Source organism: Pteronotus mesoamericanus, unplaced genomic scaffold (genome assembly GCF_021234165.1).
Source record: "Pteronotus mesoamericanus isolate MK-2021 breed Mesoamerican mustached bat unplaced genomic scaffold, CSHL_Meso_final contig_203, whole genome shotgun sequence".
Classification (NCBI taxonomy): domain Eukaryota; kingdom Metazoa; phylum Chordata; class Mammalia; order Chiroptera; family Mormoopidae; genus Pteronotus; species Pteronotus mesoamericanus.
Window position 1 is genome coordinate 789,041 of NW_026555087.1, and position 20,269 is coordinate 809,309.

At 63.9% G+C, this 20,269-nt stretch overlaps 1 protein-coding gene across 1 annotated transcript in view; it reads left to right on the top strand.

Moving 5' to 3' along the window:
* Window positions 1-20,269, top strand: part of ANKMY1 (ankyrin repeat and MYND domain containing 1) — a 36,918-nt gene that overhangs the window by 2,466 nt on the left and 14,183 nt on the right. The window contains exons 2-12 of the mRNA XM_054570430.1: window positions 247-433; window positions 2,333-2,476; window positions 8,241-8,713; window positions 10,093-10,309; window positions 10,788-10,940; window positions 12,772-13,118; window positions 15,053-15,224; window positions 15,761-15,901; window positions 16,285-16,425; window positions 17,682-17,789; window positions 18,874-19,005. Coding sequence (XP_054426405.1) covers window positions 247-433; window positions 2,333-2,476; window positions 8,241-8,713; window positions 10,093-10,309; window positions 10,788-10,940; window positions 12,772-13,118; window positions 15,053-15,224; window positions 15,761-15,901; window positions 16,285-16,425; window positions 17,682-17,789; window positions 18,874-19,005 — 2,215 coding nt within the window. The remainder of the gene's footprint in view (window positions 1-246; window positions 434-2,332; window positions 2,477-8,240; window positions 8,714-10,092; window positions 10,310-10,787; window positions 10,941-12,771; window positions 13,119-15,052; window positions 15,225-15,760; window positions 15,902-16,284; window positions 16,426-17,681; window positions 17,790-18,873; window positions 19,006-20,269) is intronic.

Sequence of the window (20,269 nt, forward strand, 5' to 3'; positions counted from 1 at the left end):
CTGCCAGGCCACCCACAGGCAGACTTCCCCTCGCCAGACAGACTTGCTGTGCTTCCCGCGTCCTGTGTGGCCCTGGGCAATCACCACACCCTCTCTGCCTCAGTTTCCCTTTCTGGAGAATGCGGGTACCAGCAGCCTCTGCCCCAGGGTGGTTGGGGGGATGAAGGGGGTGGAGAGGGGTTCTCACTCTTCAGGAGTCCGGCCAGCTCAGTTCTCCCAGCCTCCGCCTTTCCCCCTGCCCCCCAGGAACGTGCCACCGGCCGCAGAGGACGGGGAGGAGCCCGGCTGCCCCCTCGGGGAGCAGGACCTGCAGGAGGCCCACGTGCAGCTGGTGCACGGTGTGCAGGAGTGGCCGGACGGCTGCGTCTACCGAGGGCAGTTCGGGCTGGACATGAAGATGGGGTACGGAGAGTTCTCGTGGCCCACGGGCGAGGTAACTGGCTCCCGACGCCTCCCTGCCCCTTGCCCAGGGCGCGGCCAGCCAGAGCCCTTCTCGCTGCTTCCAAAGGGGTGCGATGGGAGGGAGGCGGCCAGGCTGAGGTCTCTCCTGCCTGAGGAGCCCTGGGCCAGGCCCCGGGCGCACAGGAGCCACCAGGCGACGTGGCCAGCACTGAGGCAGGAGCGCAGGGCCGGGCGCCCTGCCCTGGGGCTCTGCTAGCCAACGCTGGTCAGCGGGGCATCCGTGGCGCGAGCACTGGGCCCGTCCAGATTTGTTTCTTCATCCTTGGCTGCTTTCTCTTCTGCCTGGCACGGTGCCGTCCAGGGTGGGGCTGCCCTCTCAGGGCCGTGGGAGGTTTGGGTACTTGGAGCCTTCCTCCCGACGCCAGCTTCCCCCTGAGAAGTGAGAGCACAGCTGGGGGCTCCGCCAAGCAGCAGCTTGGGCGGCCACGGAGGCTGGCGGAGCAGAGACCAGAGGGGAGGGTGTGCCGCTCTCCGGCAGTGGCCTTGAGTGCCCGACTGTATTTGAAGAGCAGGACCAAGCGTGTCTGCGCTGCCGGTCAGAGGAGGCCCGAAGGGGTGGACGGAGGCAGGGACAAGGGCCCCAGCGGACAGAACCCGCTCATGCTGGGAAGCGAACGGCCCCCAAAGGCCTACGCAAACAGTTTGCAACGTGCAGGCTGTTCCTTTTTAGCTGAGCGGACGTTGGCACGCCCCACGTCGCCGTACTCAGTGACTGCTGTGGGAGGCCGCTGTCCCCAGCCTTGGACTTCTCTGCCAGCCAGAGTCCAGCACAGCCAGACCCTCAGGAGCAGTAACCCGAAATTAGACCCGGCTGAAACGGAGGGGCTTGTCGGCTCTTGTAACTGGAAGCCCCTCACCGGGGCCCCACAGGCCTCCACGTGGCTGGGCCCAGGGTTCTGATGACCAGTGGAGGGGGCGAGGCTGGCCTTCCACCACGGGCACGCCCGGCGGGGTGGCATCACACACGACTGCAGGAGAGAAGGCCGCAGCAGGAGGGTGGTCTGGCTCGGGGACGGGTCCTGTGGCCGAGCCCAAATCAAGCCCCGGCCTGGGGGTCAGGAGTCCTCGGTTGGCCAGCCTTGGTCGCGTGTGTGGGGGAGGGTCAGTCCACTGAAAACCCCACGGGGAGTCAGCTCAGCTGCCAGAGGGAAGAGAAGGGATGCGAAGCAGGCAGCAGTGTGTCCCCTTTGTGCTGAGTGGGGACAGGCGCCGAGTGCTGTCTAGCTCATTTCTGGGGCGCATGATGGTCGAGTCTGGTGATTGGACATTGCATTGTTTTCTTCCTGGGGTCCCCGCGGAGGGACAGGCTCCAATAGGCCCACCCCTGACACAGACGGAGGCCCAATACTGAGGAGTTTAAAATCAAAGCCAAACCCACGTCCCTAGCCAGGCCCACAGCCCTGACCCCAGGGCCACACGGGTGACCTGGTGGCTGGTGGCCCCGCTCCCCCCGGGCCTCCTGCGGCCTGGGGAGCCTGAGCGGAGGCCGGGCAGGGTGAGGGCTGAGGCCAGGCCAGAGCCCCAGAGTGGACCCAGCCTCTGCCCAGACCCCGGCGGGCGCGGACCTCGTCAGGTCCTGGCCTTTCCCTTCCTGACTTCCGCTATGAGCCAGGCAGGAGGGGGCGTGGCCATCAGGGCGGACCTCCTGGGGCCCCCTCTGCATGATTTGAGCGACCAAGCTCTGTCCACGCGGGCCACCTGAGCTTGAAGCGGACCCTGCGGCCAGGCAGCCCCTGAGTTTGCAAGCCCAGCGGCCCCCAGCGGACTCCTGGCTGGCCAGGCGTGGAGCTGAGCTGGCAGGGCGTCCTGTGGGGGTCTGGGTGGCGAGGGCGGCTTCTCAGGTCCACGTCTCAGAGCGCTCTGTCCACAGTCCTACCATGGGCAGTTCTACCGAGACCACTGCCACGGCTTCGGCACCTACACGTGGCCGGACGGCTCCCGCTTCACCGGCACGTTTTACCTCAGCTCCCGGGAAGGCTATGGCACCATGCACACCAAGGCCCGGGTCTTCCAGGTGAGCGGACGGGGCCCGTGTGTGCAGGTGAGGGGGGGGCCCCTATCTTCAGGCCACTGTACAAAAAAATATTTAGGTTGTGGGGCAGTTGGTGTCCTATTTATATATACATTTGTATAAAACAGCGCCAATTAGAAGGTGCACAAGAGTGAAAATGAAAAAAAGAAATGGGAGGCCTCTTCTTCCTGGGTCCCCAGAGCAGGACTGGGATGTTAGCAAGTTGCATGTTTCTTTATATAGAACAATAAATGCACCTAAATATTTACTTTCTTGCCCACAGCTTGAATCATTTGCTGTATGTTGTTTTGAAACTTGCCCCCTTCCCCCCCCCCCGAGACCACTCCTTATTTTGCAAATACAGATACCTTTTCCCTCGTTTATTTTATTACGGCGTAACGGACAGGAAAGCCCCCCCACGTTGCTGTGCAGCTCCGAGGCCCGACAAGCCCCGAGCTGAGCGACTGCCACCCCCGGCGCTGCCCGCGCCCCATCGAAACGCGCCTCCCCTGCTCCGCCCCTCCGGCCCCTGTCGGTCCCTTCTGCCTCTCAGGCTGCCTGTGCGAGAACGCCGTGGGCGTGGCGTCGTGCACTATGTCACGCGTTTCAGGCCCCGTGCGCAGGCGCATGCGGGGGCCTCTCCCTCCCCCTGGCTCCGTGGTTTTTCCTTGCAGGGCCCACCCGGCTCTCCGCTCCCCAACTGGCCGGCATGTGGGTGGTTTCCGGTTTTCGGCAATTGTGAACAAAGCTGCTTCAACATGTATATAGGCGCGGGCCTGTGGGTGCTTGTGTGCACGCGTGCGTGCATGTGTGTGTGAACACGCTCCCACGTTTCCTGCTGCCGCCGACCAATCCCCCTCCACCGCCAGCCCTTATCAGCCACCGATCGATGGCTTTTTGTCACCGTGGTTTCCCCTTTCCTGCAGTTCCATGTAAATGGAATCGCCCAGCATGCAATACTTAACGCTTGATTTTTCTTGGCTTAGGGTGTGATTCTTTTGAGATTCATACGTGTTTTGCATGCATCTGTAGTCCATGTCTTTATGTGAAGGAGCTGTATCCCATCCTACGGACATAAGTCGTGGTCTGCTGATTCCCCGACAGCGGCAGCGTTGCCTTCTTTCAAGTGTGTGGTTACCACGCGTGCCGCGGCTCAGAGCTTTCCATTGCAGGGCTTCGTGGGGACGTCGGTCTTTATTTTCACTGCGAGAAGAATATGACCGGGCAGCAACCATGCGTTAAGTGTGTGGCAAGTTTTGCAAGAAACTGCGCAACGGCTTTGTGAAGCAGCTGAGCCTTTGCCCGCCTCGCCCGCCACTGCGTGAGGTTTCCAGCGGCTGCGCGGCTCTGCCAGCACTTGGTGTCGTCCGCTTAAGACTCTAGCCGTTCCCACGGGTGCCTTGCGGTGTGAATTTGCGACACCCTCATGCCCCGTGATTTGAACGTCTTTCGCCTTCTAATTTGCCGTCTGTCTCTCTCCTGTGGCGAAGGGCTTCTTCCTGTGCTTTGCCTGTTGTGTTTAACGGGGTTGTTTGGGTTCTCATTAGGGGCAAAGGTAGGTTTATGGCTGTTCCTATGGAAAATAACACAGTCGTTAGGGAGCGATAATGCAAGAGAAAACTCTTGTGTCTCACAGACAACCGTAACCCTCCTTTTGCCCCGCCCTGTGTTTTGGGCGCAGTATTTACCAATTCTGTGACTTACAAACAGTTCCTTCCAACACTGGCTGCCGTTCTCTTTTCTTTACAGTGTCTTTTGAAAATCAGACTTTTGAGAGTTGTCCCAAGGCCCTATTTATCCATTTTTCTTCCCTAGTCTTGGTTTGGTTTTTGGGGGTTTTTTCGGTGTCCTATTTAAGAAATTGTTGCTTAACCCAAGGTTCCCAAGATTTTCATGTGTGTCTTTGTCTGATTTATGGCTCTAGTGCTTACATGTCAGCCTGTGATTCATTCTTGACTAATCTTTGTGTTTCCCAGGAAGTGACGGTCACTGCCCCCCGGCGTCCCCTCCCCCATGTGCATATCCACTTTTCCCAGCCCCATCTGCTGAAGAGACTAAGCTTTCTCCACTGCTTAGCTTTTGCGTCTTTGTCAAAAATCACATCTGGAGACACGCGTCCAGTTGTCCGTCCGGGGGATGACAGAACTCAGGCGCTCGCGTGTCAGCTGCCTCACGCTGCTGCTGCTGCTGCTGCTGGGACGGCCCCACTGACCTTTCTTCTCGCGGTTTTAGAGAATGTCAGCCATCACCGTCCACAGCTGTTGTTCCGTCAGAGGATGCACGACATCCTCTGTGGTTCCTCCTTCCCTTACGAACTAGGGTTACTTTACTGGTTGCCACGAGGCAGTTCGTATGACAAAGGCAAGACGTGGACTTCATCTTTTTTCTTTTGTTCCGGTTTTCAGAATAATAAATCGATTTCTTAATGCCCTCAAGAGGCGGTCAGTGATAGTTTATTTTTCAGTAGCTGTATAAACTTTTGGGTTTTAACACATGTGCTGTGTTTCAGTCCCTGGCAGCTGTTGTGCTTTCTGACGCCCAGACTGTCCGCCCTGGTCAGGGAGTGTCCGCCCCGGTCAGGGGGAGCCTCTGTGGCCCCACTCCTGCGATTTGGACACAGTGCAGCAGGTTGGGGTCATTTCCTTGTGTTCTGCCCTGACGAGGAGTCCCGGGCTCCTTCACGAATTTCCCACCTGGATCCAGGACGGACTGTTTCTCTGTGGAGCCTGCCCCCTGTGGCGGGACACGGCATTTAGGAACACAGTCTGTGTGCTCCTTCCTGCTCTGTCGGGTGGTTGTGACGTTTAGGCCTTTTTGGTCGCCTAAATGATGAGGAAAGACATCCTCAGTTGCTCCTGATGGCTCCAGCCCCCCGTTTAGGGAGGTAGGGCTTTCTTTTTTCTGTTATTTTTTAAATTTTTAATTTATTTTTAGAGAGAGGAGGGAGGGAGAAAGACACAGAGAGAAACATCAATTTGTTGAATCTCATGCACCCCCTGCTGGGGAACTGGCCTGCAACCCAGGCACATGCCCTGACTGGGAATCAAACCAGCAACCTTCTGATTCGAAGGCCAGCACTCAATCCACTGAGCCACGGCAGCCAGGGCTGGGGTGAGGCTTTCCGTCACAGCTACAGCCCTGTGTCTGCCTGCTTTTCTTTTTGTTCTAACGGTCTTGGTTTCTAACTATTGACAAAACTTGCCACGGCTCTGTCTCGGACCAGTGGGTAATAGTTTCTGAATCGCCACACAGCTTCAGGTGGCTTCTGAAGACAGTTCCGGGTCCCTCGGCCATCCTTTCGTGCCCCGCCTGCCTGCCAGGGGCATGGGGTCATGTCACCGAAAGCGGTTCCTCCCGGGGGCGGACCCACCCCCTGGATGCAGGAGCCATACTCACCTGTGTTAGTTTGCTTCCGTGTTTCAGGATTCTAGCGCTAGAATGTTGCTTTAATTTAGTTGTGTAACGATGTGAAAACTGACGTTTTCCCAGTCCGATCTCGCACGCAGGCCCACGCAGAGGAGAGCGCTCCTGCCCCTTCCTCTGGCATCCAGAGCCCGCCCTCCTCGCGGCTGACATTTTAGAGTTTTATCTTCCCATCTTCAAACTTCGAGCAAAGGTGCACACATGTTCCTCCCCGCCCTCCAGGGCGGCTCGTTCTGCCCCATTTCCTGAGGTCTCGCAGGACGGCCACCAGACGGCGCTGCGATCCCAGCTCGCTGGCAGACCTGCCATGCTTGCCCGTGACCTCGGCGCTGCTCCCCTAGAGGTGTGGTCGTTCGCTCAGAACGAAACACTGTGGACCCTGAGAAGATGCCCACCAAGACAGGCTCCTGGGGGCCAACTGGGCTCAGATTAAAAAACAAACAAACAAACAAACACAACAGAGCCTCGCAGACACATCTGCCCAGGGGCCGCTCACACAAACCCCGCGTCAGGGAGCAGCCTGCCCCGAGCGGCCGCCCACGCTGTGCCCTGCCCTCTGTGCCCCCAGAGGAGCTCCTGGGATCCTGTTCCAGCCGAGAGGACTGAGGCTGCCCCATCCAATCAGAGCTGCGCAGCTATATCCCCCCCCCAACAACATCTCCACTGACCAATCAGAGCTGCGCCATTCTGACCAATCAGGACAGTGTCTTTTGGACCAATCAAACTGTGTGGATTTAGAGTCTTCATTTGCATGAGGACAGACCAACCGGGGACCAGGGATGAGAACTTCGGTCCATATAAGGCAGCTCCCCAGGGGCTTGGGAGGGCGGTTCCCCTTTGCACAGGACAAGGGGCTTCTCCGGGGGAGTTGGAACACTGGCGTCTGCCGGTGTCTCCCGCTCCGCGGCGGGGCGCCTGGCCGCCGGGCGGTGTGCCTCCATGGAGCTGCACTGCACTGAGTAAAGCCTCCGCCACTCAGAGCAGCTCACGGGGGGTTCCCGCCAGTGTCGAGCTGGCACCAGGTGGCCCTTGCCTGACAACACATACAGAAAACAGAAAATTGAAAACCTCAGGAGGTGCACCTGTGGACTCACCCTCCTTGTTAATCACCAAGCGGGGGGCATTATTGTGTGTTGTGATGTCCTCTGTGTGACCGCATTTGTGGTCACAGCTGTGCTGTCGGGTTATGTCCTCACGAAAGGTCTCGACCTAGAGCCCGGGGCCGGGCTAGGAGCACCTGGGGCTGCACACAGATTTCCAGCGCCTGCGCCGCTCAGCCCCCTCCCCTGCCCTGCCTCCAGCCTTTCCTCCCGGTGCACTGGCGTGGCGCTTACCCCTGCCCCGCGACACGCCGCACGGCCTCCTGAGCACCTGCCTCACCTCTCTCGACACCCAGTCCTCCCTCCCGCCCCACTGGGCCAGTGTCACAGACTCTGGTGGCATTCGTGCCCCTGTGCCATTCCACAGATTGTTCCAGAAACACCCCAGCCCCCATCCCGACCCCTTTGCGTGGCGAGGTCATCGTCAGAGCAGTTTGGTCCTTCATTCTACCTTCCGCCACCTGTCGTGGGCTGGGCTTTCCCTGTGGGCAGGCCGGGCGTCACGGGGCGTGACGAAGCCTTGTGGTGGCGGCACACGGCCCCGGGGCTGCAGCTGGGGCCGCGGGGGCAGGCGGATCGAAGGGGGGAGAGGTGATGTGGGAGCCGCCGATCCCAGCGCGCAGGTGAGGGCGTGCTCAGGAAGCAACGCGCATGTCCCGCTGTTTCAGGCCTGGATGGCTTCCTCTGCCACCCCACGACCTCCAGGCGCCCTTCCACGCCATCGCGGGAAAGATCGGTGCCTGGGAACTGGGCGTTTCTCTGTGCCGCCCGCAGGGAGCTCCGGGCCCAGGTTCCCTTATTCTGGGGCCGCTTTGTGGCTTGTTGTTTCTCGCTTGTTTCTCCCAGCTCTTCCAGCTCCACACCTGCTGGAAGCATCCAGAAAGGCCCAGGAATTGCTGCATTCAGCCAGGTTCACGGGCAGCAAGGACCGGCTCCTCCTCGGTCCCACCTGCCGGGACCTGCCTGACCCTAAGCCTGGTGCCTGCACCGCACGCTGCCTGGGCGCTGGGCTGGCTCCCCAGGCTGGAGCTGCTGAAACGAGCCCCTCGTGCCATTCCCGCCAGGCTCCCCCCTCGAACCCTCTGGGCAGGCCCTGTCTGTGATTAGCGGCTCCTTCTCCGAAAGGAGACCCCTCCAGGTCCGCAGCACGTCCTGCACGGATGAGCCCACGCCAGCACGTCGGCCTCTATCCCTGTACGCAGTCCGCTGCCCAGCTGAGCCCTCCCACGGGTCTCGCTTCGCAGGGGCTGTACCGAGCGGACCAGCGCTTCGGGCCGGGCGTCGAGACCTACCCGGACGGCAGCCAGGACGTGGGGCTGTGGTTCCAGGGGCACTTGCTCAAGCTGTGCATGGCGGTGCCCGGCGGCTTCTCGGTCCGCAGCTACCCCGAGTTCGCGGGCTTCCTCACGCACGCTCCGGCCAGAATCAGCGTCCCCGACGAGGGGACCCTGCGGTGGGACCTGCACGAGGAGCAGGACCCCTTCTTCTACGACTACAAGCGGCTGCTGCTGGACGACGACCTGACCCTGCCCCCGGACGTGCATGTCTACTCGACCGACCACGCGCACATGCCCGTGCCCCGCACCCTGCGCAGGGACCTGGACGCCCGTCTCTTCCTGCCTGGCGTCCCTCCGTTTGTGGAGGACGGGGAGCCCTGGTTCGTCAAAAACGAGACCCCTCTGATGGTCAAAATCCAGAAGCAGGCGTACAAGTTCAGGTAATGCCGCGGCCGCTCCCATCCGGAGCCTGGGCGGCGCGCCCCGCCCCCCCCGCCCCCCCCGCCCCCCCCCGCCTGGCGCCCAGCGCTGTGGCGCCCGGGGGTCTGCCGTGGTGATGCAACGGGCTCCTCCTTTCAGCTGACACAGCCCGATGGCGGGGGAGGGAAGCCGGTGCTGCTGGGCCGGGGCGGCGGGTGGGCCGGAGGGCTGCGGGGGCGGGGCCGGCGGCCTGCTCCGGGGAAGGCCCGCTGGGGGCTGCTCGGGGAGCGTGGAGCCAGGGCCTGGGGTGGGGGGCGGTGGGCCTGGGTGAGCTCCTGAGCCCGAGGAGCAGAGCTCGCATCCCGGTGCAGGGGCCTCGTCCGTCTCCTCCGCGTGGCCGGAGCTACTGCCCCGGCCCTGCGCAAGGTCGTGCCTGTGATTAGTGGTCAAGTCGCTGGACAAGGTCCACACACAGAGAAGGACCTGGTATCACTGGGAAGCCTTAACGCGAATCTGGACAGAGAACCAAGGGTGGGGGCGCCAGGCAAGGGAGGGCTGAGGGCTGGCCAGGCCTCTAGCTCCCCCAAAGATGGCCGGGCAAAGGCGGAGCCGCTCTGCCGGCTTCCGGACACCCCCGCCCCACAGCCCTGGGGGAGGTAACTGCGCCGAGGGGAAGCTGATTTCTTAAGCAAAATTTTCAAGAATACTTGAATCCCTTTCTTAAACGTCGTCTTCAGATATCACTAAGCGGTTTTAGAGTGTGTATTTTGTGAATACCAGTGGCTACGTATGTGTGTATCCATCAGTCCATCTGTCCATCCGTCCTTCCATGTCCATCCGTCCGTCATACCCGCCCATCCATCCATTGAGTCCCTGACGTATCTGTCCATCCATCACGCAAACATCGGCTGAGCCCATAGTTTGCGACTTTCAGGCCCAGGAGTTGTCATAAAGCCACAGTTCTTGGCTGGGAAGGGGGTCTGTGCCCACAAGAAGCTTTTGTGTGTATGGTGGGTGGGCTTTGGGCCTTGTGTGCTCTGTACTCAAACAGGAAAGCGAACGAGCAGAGGTCGGCTGCGGTTGTTTGGTGCCAAGGGCCAGGCCTGTGTGAGCACCTGCCCCTTCCCACCCAGGTGCCCAGCTGCGAGAGCCCCTTCCCCGCACACACACAGGGGCCGAATAAACTAGGGACGCACAGGGTCCACTCGCAGCCTTTACTGCTCAGGGCGGGCGCTTTGCCTGAGCATCTTCGCCCGCAGACAGTGTGTCCCACCCTGTACCACGTCCACGCTGACCCCAGCTGGCCAGCAGGGCAGCCCCCAGGGCTGAGGGGGCGGGGCCAAAAGGGAGGCTCCTCGGGCGGCAGGCGCCGGGCCCACGGGAGCCCCCGTGTTGCCAGGAACGTGAAGGCGCACACCTGCTGGAACATGGGCGCCATCCTGGAGGGGGACCGGAGCGGCTTTGCGTACCACGGGCCCAGGGAGCGGCTGTCCAGGGAGCTGATCCTGAAGGCCGAGGAAGGGAACTACGACTGGATTTACGGGATCCTGAGGGACAGCCTGGCCAGTCCCGATGTGGCAGACGTGCAGGGCTACACCGCGCTCGCCGCGGCCGCCGTGAGCGCCCCTTCCCGCGCTGTCTGCTCAGGGTGGCCCTCGAGTGGGCGGGGGCCGTCCCCTCTCCCCTCGCTGAAGCCACAGTCCTCCCGGTCAGCCCCCGAGGGGGACGTCCAGGGCCACGTGGGAAAGGGTGAGGGCACGTAGGTCTTCTCTTGCCTCGGTCGCATGCTGGCGTCCCTTGGCCGAGCGCGAGCGAGGGCGCGAGGCCGTCTCAGCCGCGGCCGGCGGGGCCGCGTTCGGGGAGGCTGGTGCCGCGTGCGCGCCCCTCGCCCGTCGCCCCTTGCCCCGCGCCCCTCGCCCCTCGCCCCGCGCCCCTCGCCCCGCGCCCCTCGCCCGTCGCCCCGCGCCCCGCGCCCGTCGCCCCTCGCCCCTCGCCCCGCGCCCCTCGCTCCGCGCCCCTCGCTCCGCGCCCCTCGCCCCGCGCCCCTCGCCGAGGCAGCCTGCCGCCCCCGTGAGACCAGCCTCCTCGCTCCAGGTTCACTGTCACACCGACATCGTCACCCTGCTGCTGGACAACGGGGCCGACGTGAACAAGCGCACGGACGAGGGCCTCACGCCTCTCAGCATGTGCTTCCTCCTCTACTACCCGCCCGGGTCCTTCAAGCCCAACATCGCCGAGAGGACGCAGGTCAGCCCGCGGGCCCCGCGGCCGCTCGGCACCCGGCGTCCGCCTGCCCCCCGTCCCCCATGGCACGCCCCTCAGTCTGCCTGCCCAGCGGCCCGCCAGCCTCCCCTGCTTGCATGGACCGGGTTCAGATGGGGTGAAACCACCAGGCCTGTGGCCGGGAAGCAGGAAGCAGGGATGGAGCCTGCACGCAGGCCAAGGAGCTCGGAGCTCGATGCCAGGACGCTGAGGGACGTGTGTCCCTAAGCCATGTGCACAGCCTCTGGGGCCCTGGAACCCCGCTGTGGTCCTCAGGAAAGGGGGCACAGGAGAGGGAGTAGGGAGGCCCGCCTCTGCCGAGTGGCCTCCAGTAGCGGCTTCCCAGACCGACAGGGACGCGGGCTCGGGGCAGTCTGTGGGGTCAGCGGAGGAAGGCGCAGAGGCGGGCGGGGACCGAGGCGGAGCGTCCTCAGGGGCGCGGCACCTAGAGGCGTCCTCATACGCTCGGAGTAAATTAACTTCCTGATGGCGGAATCGGGCCCACAAAGCCCTTTAATTCTATTCTTGAATTTTTTGTAAAAATCAGTCCCTTTGCCTCTAAACAAAGCTGGCTGTTTGTCCTCTGTGTCGGGGCAAGGCTGTCCTCTGACCCCTGCACTGCTCCACGGAGAGCGGCTCACAGACCTGAGCGAGCAAGGGGCCCCCCGGAGCAGGGCCGTCCCGGTGGGTGACGCCGTGGGGACACGGCCGTCACGCTGGTTTGTGTTGCAGGCTGCAGTCAGGCCGGGCTCCTAGGCCCCCAAACCTCAACTATTTGCAGAAAAAAAAAAAAAACTCTCAGGTAGCTAGGCCCACGACCTACCACTTCTGTGGACCCTGAGAAAGACAATGCCCACTAAGAAGGGCTCCGGGAGGCTCACTGGGCTCATGTGTGTAAAAACCAGGGCCTCATGGCCACTTCTGTCCAGGGGCTGCCCACACACGCTGTCCGTCGGGGGGAGGGGGCAGCCTGCCCCAAGCTGCTGCCTGCGCTGCCTCCTGCCCTCGGAGCTGCCCTTATAAAGGGGCTGCTGGGATCCTGGGTCAGCCAATAGGACTGAGGCTTTCCCCATCCAATCGGAGCTGTGCAGCTATATCCTCATCAGCTTGCAAGGAAAACAGCTCCACCCCGACCAAGTGGGACAGTGTCTTTTGGGCCAATCAAACTGCAAGGATTTGGAGTCCTCGTTTGCATGAGGAGGGGCCAATCAGGGACCAGGGGCAGGGCTTCTGTCCATATAAGCAGCATCCCCAGGGCAGTGCCCTCTCCTTTTGCACTGGAAGGGGAAGCTCGCTGTGTTCCTTTGCCTCGAGCTGAGCGGCAGACAGGATGTGCTTTCCTGGGAGAAGAGCAGGGCTGTCCAGCCAGCGAGGGGCCTGGCCCCAGGGCCACCTCACAGCGGAGCTGTGTCCCCATTGAGCTGTTGGTACTGAATACAGTTTCCTTCACTGCACCACAGCGGGGGTGCTTGTTGGAGCTGAATCGGTGCCAGTGACCATCAGTTGGCACTTCAGTGCATAACTAGTGGGGAGACGCTTTATGGCCTTGTCCTGGCGTTGCCTACCGGCGCGTGTCTGGTGCTAGACGTGTGGTGCTTTGTGTGCTGTTGCCGCTGGCGCCTGCTGTGGGGCTCAGGTCTGCGCGTGGTGCCTGCAAGTGCTGGCTGCCCCGCTGGGTTTTTAGGAAGGCGCCAGGGCACTCCTGTGTGAGCATGCTCGGCCACGCGCGCCGACCTTTGCCCAAGGGGGTGTTCAACGGGACGGCCACTCCCATCTTTTTCTTCCTGATGATGTATTTTTTCTGTACTTCCCCAAGGAAGTCCCCAAACTCGTAACTCAGCCCCGCGCCTCCACGTTCCACTACTCAGACGCTGCCCGTCGTGAAGAGCTAGTGCTCACGCCAGGCAGCCAGGAGTCCACGTCGCTGAAGAGCAGCATCAGCGACCCGGACAAGGGGCCGGCCGACGCGTCCGGGAGCCTGGACAAGCACACGCCGTGCAGCGAGCCCAACGTTGAGTACAGCCCGTGCATGCAGAACTTCGGCAAGCTGTTGCAGGACAGGCTGGAGAGGAGCGTGGAGGCCGGCAGTGCGCGCGCGGCGCCCTTTGGCGAGACCAGCTCTGACGGAGGGGCCGCGAGGCAGAGGGCGCTGTCCACCGTCAAGTAGGTGTCTGGGGTGTGGGCGGCGGGGCTGAGGGTCGCGTTCCAGGGGAGTCGCAGGCTCAGCTTCACTTCCCCGCTGCCCCGGGAGAGGGTGTTTGTATTGCCCGCGCCTTACCTCTAATGGGTCTCGGGGGGCCGTGTCTGGCGGCTCGGTGCTTGGGGCCTGGCTATGGCATCTGAGGGACAGACAGGAGAGTCCCGGAGCACGTTCCCGACCGGGATGTGGGTGGTGGGCACCACCCACGGGCTCACACACGTTCACCCCCCACACTCGCCCCCGAGTCTAGGCCAGTGGTTCTCCAAGTGTGCCCCATGCGCCCCGGGCGCCTCAGACCCATTCTGGGAACCTGCGAGGTGGAAACAATCGTCACAGCAACCCTAAGACGTGTGTGACGGTCGCGTGACACTGCTTCACACACACAAGAGAACGCTGGTTCCACCTGGAGTTTGCCTTGCGGATGCCGGAGAAGTGACTGCTTTATCACATCCTGATGTGGAGCCCGTGCCTCGTGACGTTTTCTGTGGCACGAGGCGGAGGCTGCCTGGAGCACATCTACCTCGAGCCCCAGTGGGAAGGTTTGGGGGGGAAGCACTTCCGTGGCTCGAGCCGCACAAGGAGTCACTGTCCTCTCCCCGTGGGCCGCCGTGTTTACTGGACAGAGGGACCAGATGGCGCACAGCACCCGTCACTCTCCTGAACAGTCAGCTTTCGCTCTAAGGGGGACTGTCGATGCCGTGCTGACGGTGATGGTGCCCCAGCTCTCCCAGGAGGATGCGTCCCGGAGCGTGCGCACGGCCACGGGGTGTCTGTGCCACGTGTCAGCCCGGGACGGTCTCAGCGAGGCCGCCCGTGCGCACGGCCACGCCCGGGGCCGCAGGCTCGCGCGGGGCGGGTCCCCCATGGGGCGGGGGGTTCTGGTGCGGCCGGGTGCGTGTCGTCCACAGAAACGTTCCACGTTAACGTGCAGTGGTTCGTTACTATTTAAATGTGTTGGTAAATTTTTTTTAACTTCTCAGGTTTTAAAATTGGTAACACAGTAGACAGGGGTGGTCGGAATCCACGTGAACAAAAGCGTTCTGGGGTCCTCAAAGAATTGTAAGAGTGGAAAGGGGTCCTGAGGATGGGAAGTTGAGAACGGCTCCTCTAGACTGGCCTGGCTCCCCCGCGGCCATCCTGCCAGCCTCACCCCCGTTCCCTGCCGGTGGCGGGGACATCGTGGCCGGAAGACCTGCCCCCGGCCGTGCCCTCTGCCGCCCTCGTCGCTGGCTCAGCTCCTCAGCGCAGCCACCCACCCACGCCTGCCAACTGCCCAGCCCACCCAGCTGCCTACTCAAGGCCCAGGGCTCAGCCTGGCTGCCCCCAGCTCTGTGTGCTTCGTAAGAGATGTGCATGTGTGTGCCAGTGTGTGCGTGACCATGCCAGTGCATGTATGTGTGCGCGTGAGTGGTATATGTGTGGGGGGGTGCATGTCTGGTATGCCTGGTGTTAGGTGTGTACATGTGTGCTTGTGAGTGGTATATGTGCGTGTGCACATGTGTGTGCATGTCTGGTGCGCGTGGTGCCAGGTGCTCTCCACCCTCACCTCACAGCCCCCAGGAGAGAGGGCTGGTCCCCACCCCACACTCCACTTCCCGGCAACCTGAGTGAGGTTTAGGGATCTCTGAGGTCCAGAAACTGGCAGGGCCACAGCCGGACGAGCCCTTGGCCAGACCGGCCCACCTACAGCGGCCTGGGGACAGGTGGGTGGCTCTGGCCCCAGGGTAGGGGCTGGCGGTCTCGCAAGGGCAGGACTCGGGGGCTCGGGGTGTCACAGCCGAGGTCCGTGCCTCCCGAGCCTCCGGCGGGGGGAGCACCTGCCTGACCAGGGGTGCTGTCCAGGCAGCCGCCTGCGCTTCCCCTCCGGCCTGAGCCCACGTCCTGCTGATCCTTCCAGACACAGAAACAGGTGGCTGACCATCACCCTCCTGCTGCAGCGCGGCGCTGACCCCGACCTGTGCCGCGTGCCCATGCAGGTCCTGTTCTTCGCGGTGAAGGCCGGCGACGTGGACGGGGTGCGGCTGCTGCTGGAGAACGGGGCCAGGACCGACCTCCAGCTCCCCCCGGAGGTGGGCCCCCGAGGGGCCGGCGGGGCAGGGCGGGGCGCGCGGCAGGCGGGGCCGGCCGCGGGGGCGCTCGTGGTGTGAGGCAGGGCGCCTGGGCTGGACGCGCGCTGGGGCCGGCGACCCCCCGCCCTGGCGACGCGCGCGCCCCGCCTCCGCCGCGGCCCCCGAGGCCTCCGTGGTGTCGGAGGCCGTTGACAGGGCAGAGGCTTCCTTAGCGGCTTCGTTTTGCCTCAGCGTCAGCCGAGGGGTGGCCCTCACCTTTCAGGGCCCTTGGCCAGGCCCTGCCCTTCCTTCTGAGAATAAAATCCTGTGCCTCAGGGGAGTGGAGTTTGTGTAGGACTCACGATACGTGTGCTGACGGCGCTGCATCTTCGAAACGAAGGTCACAGCCGTCCGGCTCGGCCAGAGCGCGGCGCTGCGGGCGCGGCTCCGGGACCATGAGGGGCACTCGCCCCGGACAGGACAGGCCCTGCCTGCCCTCCCGGGGTGGGGGGTCGCTCGCCCGGCGCGCCTTCACCCCGCCCGCATTCTTCCGGCAGCTGAGGGCCCTGACCCCTCTCCACATCGCCGCTGCCCTTCCCGGGGCGGAGGGCGTCAAGATAACCGAGCTGCTGCTCCACACCATCACGGACGTGGACGCCAGGGCCACGGACCAGGACAGCGTGCACGGAGGGGGCCAGGTGCGCCGTCCGCCACGCGGGAGGGTGGGCGCTGGGGGCCCGGGCTTCTCTGTAGACAGTGCCGCCCGTGTAACCCAACATTTCACTGTCCTGAAAGGGTTGGGCAGGCGCTCTGTGCGCCCCAGACCCACCTGGCTGCGCCACAGCGTGGACACAGCTCGCTGGCGGGAGACCTCGAGGGGTGGGCCCAGGGCGCCCCCGCAGGACGCACGGGGGGGGTGCACAAGACGCCGCTTCCGACCCGCAGCGCAGAGCAGCGCAGCCTGTGAGCGGACTCACGCCTGCGGGCGCTTCTGGCCTGGCCTGGTCGGGCAGTGGCCGGTCTCTGGGCGCCCGGGGGAGGGGCGCGGGGCCCGACCGTCTGACCCTCCGCCTGCACACAGCTAGACCTGCTGCCTTCAAGCATGAAGCTCAACAGCGAAGCCGGCCCGCCCAGCAGCTACCACAGCCCGCCCGTCTCCGTCCCCGACGAGGGCGGCAGGACGCCTCTGCACGTGGCCTGCGCGCGGGAGGACGACCACAGGGTGAGGGCCCCCGGGGCGGCGGGAGCGGGGCGCCGGGCGTGCGCGCGCCCTGGGGTGTGCCTGTGAGTGTGTACACCGGTGTGCCCATGTGCGTTCTGTGCTTGTACACTAGTTGCATACATGAGAGCACCTGTGAGTCGTGCGTGTAGGCAGTGTGCACGTATGTGTACACACGTGTGCCTGTGTGCGCACGCACTTGGGTGGTGCACAGGTGCTGGGGCAGGGCAGGGAGCCAGCAGCCCTGGCGGGGGCCGGCCGGGTCAGGGGACAGGCCTTGGGGTGTCGGAGCCTCGGTTTACCCTCCCGTAAGACGGCCGTGAAGGCCGGCCTCGGGGCACTGTGGCGGGGGCGTTTGCCGCAGGACAGTGGGGCGGTCGTGCGTGCCGCCCTGACAGGAGAGAATGAGCGCCCGTGTGGGGGGCACCTGGTGACGCTGGCAAGGGGGCGGGGCCGCCTTCCGGCCTCCCTGCTGCAGGGCGTCCCTCGTGTCAAAGCCGCCCGGGCCAGAACCCTCTGAGGGCGCCCGAGTCCCCGCTAGGAGGGGGGACAGCCGGACTCCGGAGGGCGGGCTGGCCAAGGCCCCCGAACACAGCGCTCTCCCGCTCACACCCTGTGTCCTTCGCGCCGACGTCCGACGTGGGCAGGCTCTGGGGAAGCAGAGTTCGGGGACACTTGCGGCAGCTTCTCGCTGGGTCACGGGCGGGGCTGAGGGAGGGGCCGCAGGGCCCAGCCGTCGGGCCCGCACTCCAGTGGGGGCGGGGGGCGCTTTCTTGGGGGCTGTGGCCTGGCCGGCAAGGCTGGGGAGAGGGAGCGGCCTTGGCGGGGGGCAGTCCCCGTCTGTGAGCGCTTCTGGGAGGCGGGGGGCGGGGGCAGCGGAAGGGCAGGGAGGGGTGTGGAAAGTTTCCTCTCCGCCGGGCTGGGCTTCCCCCTCGGCTGTGTCCCGGGGCACCGAGCCCTCCAACCCTGCACCGGCGGTGATGGCCATGGGGTCCTGAGTCTCCCCTTCCTTTGAAAACGAGCTTTAAAGTCAACCCCCACACCTCCAGTCCTTGTTTTTAATTAGACACGAAGACTGTTTAGAAAGCACCTCAGTTCGAGGACTGACCCACACACCGCCCCGCCCACCACTCCTCCGCCTAGAGTTCAGAGCCGCGCGGGGCAAGGAGCTGGGATGGAGGGGCTGGCAGACGGTCTGGGCGTCTGAGCTCGGGATCCGCGCCAGGCGCTCCAACCTGTCGCCCGCCTTCCCCTCCCAGTACGCCGGGGACGTGGTCCAGCTGCTGCTCGCGCACAGGGCCAACACCAGCCTGCTGTGGAGCGGCCACTCCCCGCTGTCCCTGGCCATCGCCAGCGGGAACGACCTGGTGAGCGCCTCCCGCCCTGCCAGGGCAGGCTCCCCGGCCCTGGGGGGCGGTGCTGCAGTGGGCCCTCCCCTGTGGGCGGAGCTCCCTAGAGAGCAGGGCCCTGAGGGGAGGGAAAGGGGCCGGGGGCAAGGGCTCAGCTGGGCGGAGGCCCCCTCGGGGGCCTGCGGGGGAGGTGCAAGGGCCAGTTCCCGCCAGCCGCTGCCACCCAGGGCTGCACTTATTCATCCCCCAGCCACCCACCCACCCACCCAGCCACCCAGCCTCCCTTCCTCTCTCCATCTGTATTCCACCCACCTGCGCGTCCTTTTATTTAATTTTTGGAGCAGCTGCCATGTGCCCGCGGGCACCCCTCCAGGAAGCAGATGTTGAATAAAGAGCCAAGTCCCTGCCCCAAAGGTTTTATATCCTAGTGGGGAAGACAGGCTGTCACCCATGTGGGGCAAGTTTTTAGGTAACGGCAAGTGCCGGGAAGAAAAGAGATTAAGGACGGACGGAGGCTGGAGGGGGCCGGGGGAGGGCAGCCCCCTCAGCAGGGCGGCCTGAGGGCTTCTCGGGCGAGGGGACACTGCAGCTGGGCCCCGAGGCCTGACCCCATCCCCAGCGAGCCGCTCGCCCGAGGGAGTGTGGCCCAGGGAGCTCACTCCGAGGGGACGCTCCCAAGAGCCCAGCACGAGAGCTGCCCTTACTCCTGGTTTCCTGGGTGGCACCTGGGCCAGCGGCTGGGGACACAGCGGGGAGCAAAGGACACGCGGCCTGTCCGTGTCTGGCTGCATGGACACAGAGACCCAGGGGGCCCGGGGCAGAGGCAGAGTGGTCCCAAGGATGAGGGGCTGGCCCTGGGCTGGCTCAGCACCGGCCCCGGGACAGACGACAAGATCGGGGACCGCGCCGGCCTGCCCTGAGGAGCCACCGAGAGCCCCGCCCCACCCCGCCCCCTCCTCTGAGCCAGCAGCAGCCGTGGAGGGCGCCCGGGGCGGCCTCCGTGAGCCCTAGCACGGCAGTGGCCTTGCTCCGGGCCACGTCCTGTGGCGGGAGGGGCGGGGGGGGGGGGCGCTGGCCAGCTGACCAGCCCGTCTTTGTCCAGGTCGTGAAGGAGCTCCTGGCCCATGGAGCAGACCCCAACCTGCTCCTGACCAAAGGTTTGGGCAGCGCTCTGTGCGTCGCCTGCGACATCGCCTACGAGCACCAGAGAAGCATAGAAAACAGGCTGGCCTTGGTGAGGCGCGGGGCGGGGCCGCCGGGGCAGGGAGGGGCGGGGCACGCTGACAAGGGACCTACTGCGCAGGGGTCGGGGTGCTGTGTCCCGGGCAGGGGGCAGGGGTCCGGGTGCTGTGTCCCGGGCAGGGGGCAGGGGTCGGGGTGCTGTGTCCCTCTGCCCACCGAGAAGCCAGCGCTGTGACACTAGCTCCCCGGCCGACCCCACTGTAGACGCTCTGAGATGGAGACCCTGGTCACGCACCCACCCCTCCAAACTGCGGTGGAGGTTTAATGAAAGCCACAAGACCGCATCCAATTCCCATAAATACTTCCCACGCCTACAATGATTAAAACATCTTTAGCCCCAACTGGCGTGGCTCAGGGGGTTGGGTATTGTCCCCCAAAATGAAGTGTTGCTGGTTCGACTCCCGGTCAGAGCACCGCCCTGGGTTGTGTGTTCGGTCCCCGTACGAGAGGCAACCAGTCACTGTTTCCATAACGCACTGATGTTTCTCTTCCTCTTTTCCCCCGCGTTTCCCCTCTCTCTAAAAATAACATCTTAACATTTTTGCCAGCCGTGCACCATAAGCCGGTTAGGAACGTACTGACACCGCAGAGTCCCCTCGGCCTCCCTCACCTGCACAGCCTGCGTCCCATTGTTACCGCCTCCTCCGGGGTCGCTCTGCCCAGCAGACCTGCCGCTGTCGGCCGCCAACCGCGGCCTCAGGCTCTGCGCGTTTAAGAGCTTCCGCTCGTTCCTTCGCACTCGCGGGCGGGGAGGTATGTGGTCCGCGATCACGGCACTTCCCCAACACGCGAGGCCACGCTCGGCAGGCGCGGGCTGAGCAGGGCGCCCGGCCCAGGTCTGTGGGGCTTTGGCCCCTCCCGTTCACTCTGTGTCCCTCCTCGGCGGGAGGGACAAGCCGCCCGCCTGCAGCTGCCGGGCTGCTCACCCGCATCTTTATGGAAGGTGTTTCGGGGGTTGTGTTTGTTGTTTGTTGGTTTGCCAAAGTGAGGTTACACTATTCCCATTTTTTTAAAAATTGCGGTAAAAGACACATAGAATGTGCCATCTTTGAAAAAACATCCTCCCTTGAGGTAACGCTTATTGATTTCAGAGACAGAGGAAAGGAGGGGAGCCGAGCGCCCCCTACGTGCCCCGATGTGGGACCGAACCTGCAGCCTTTCGGTGTAAGGATGAGTCTCCTGCCGGCTGAGCCGCAGGCCAGGCCGGGAGTTGCCGACCTGACCGGTTTTCGGTTCCGCGGCGCCCTGCACGCTCC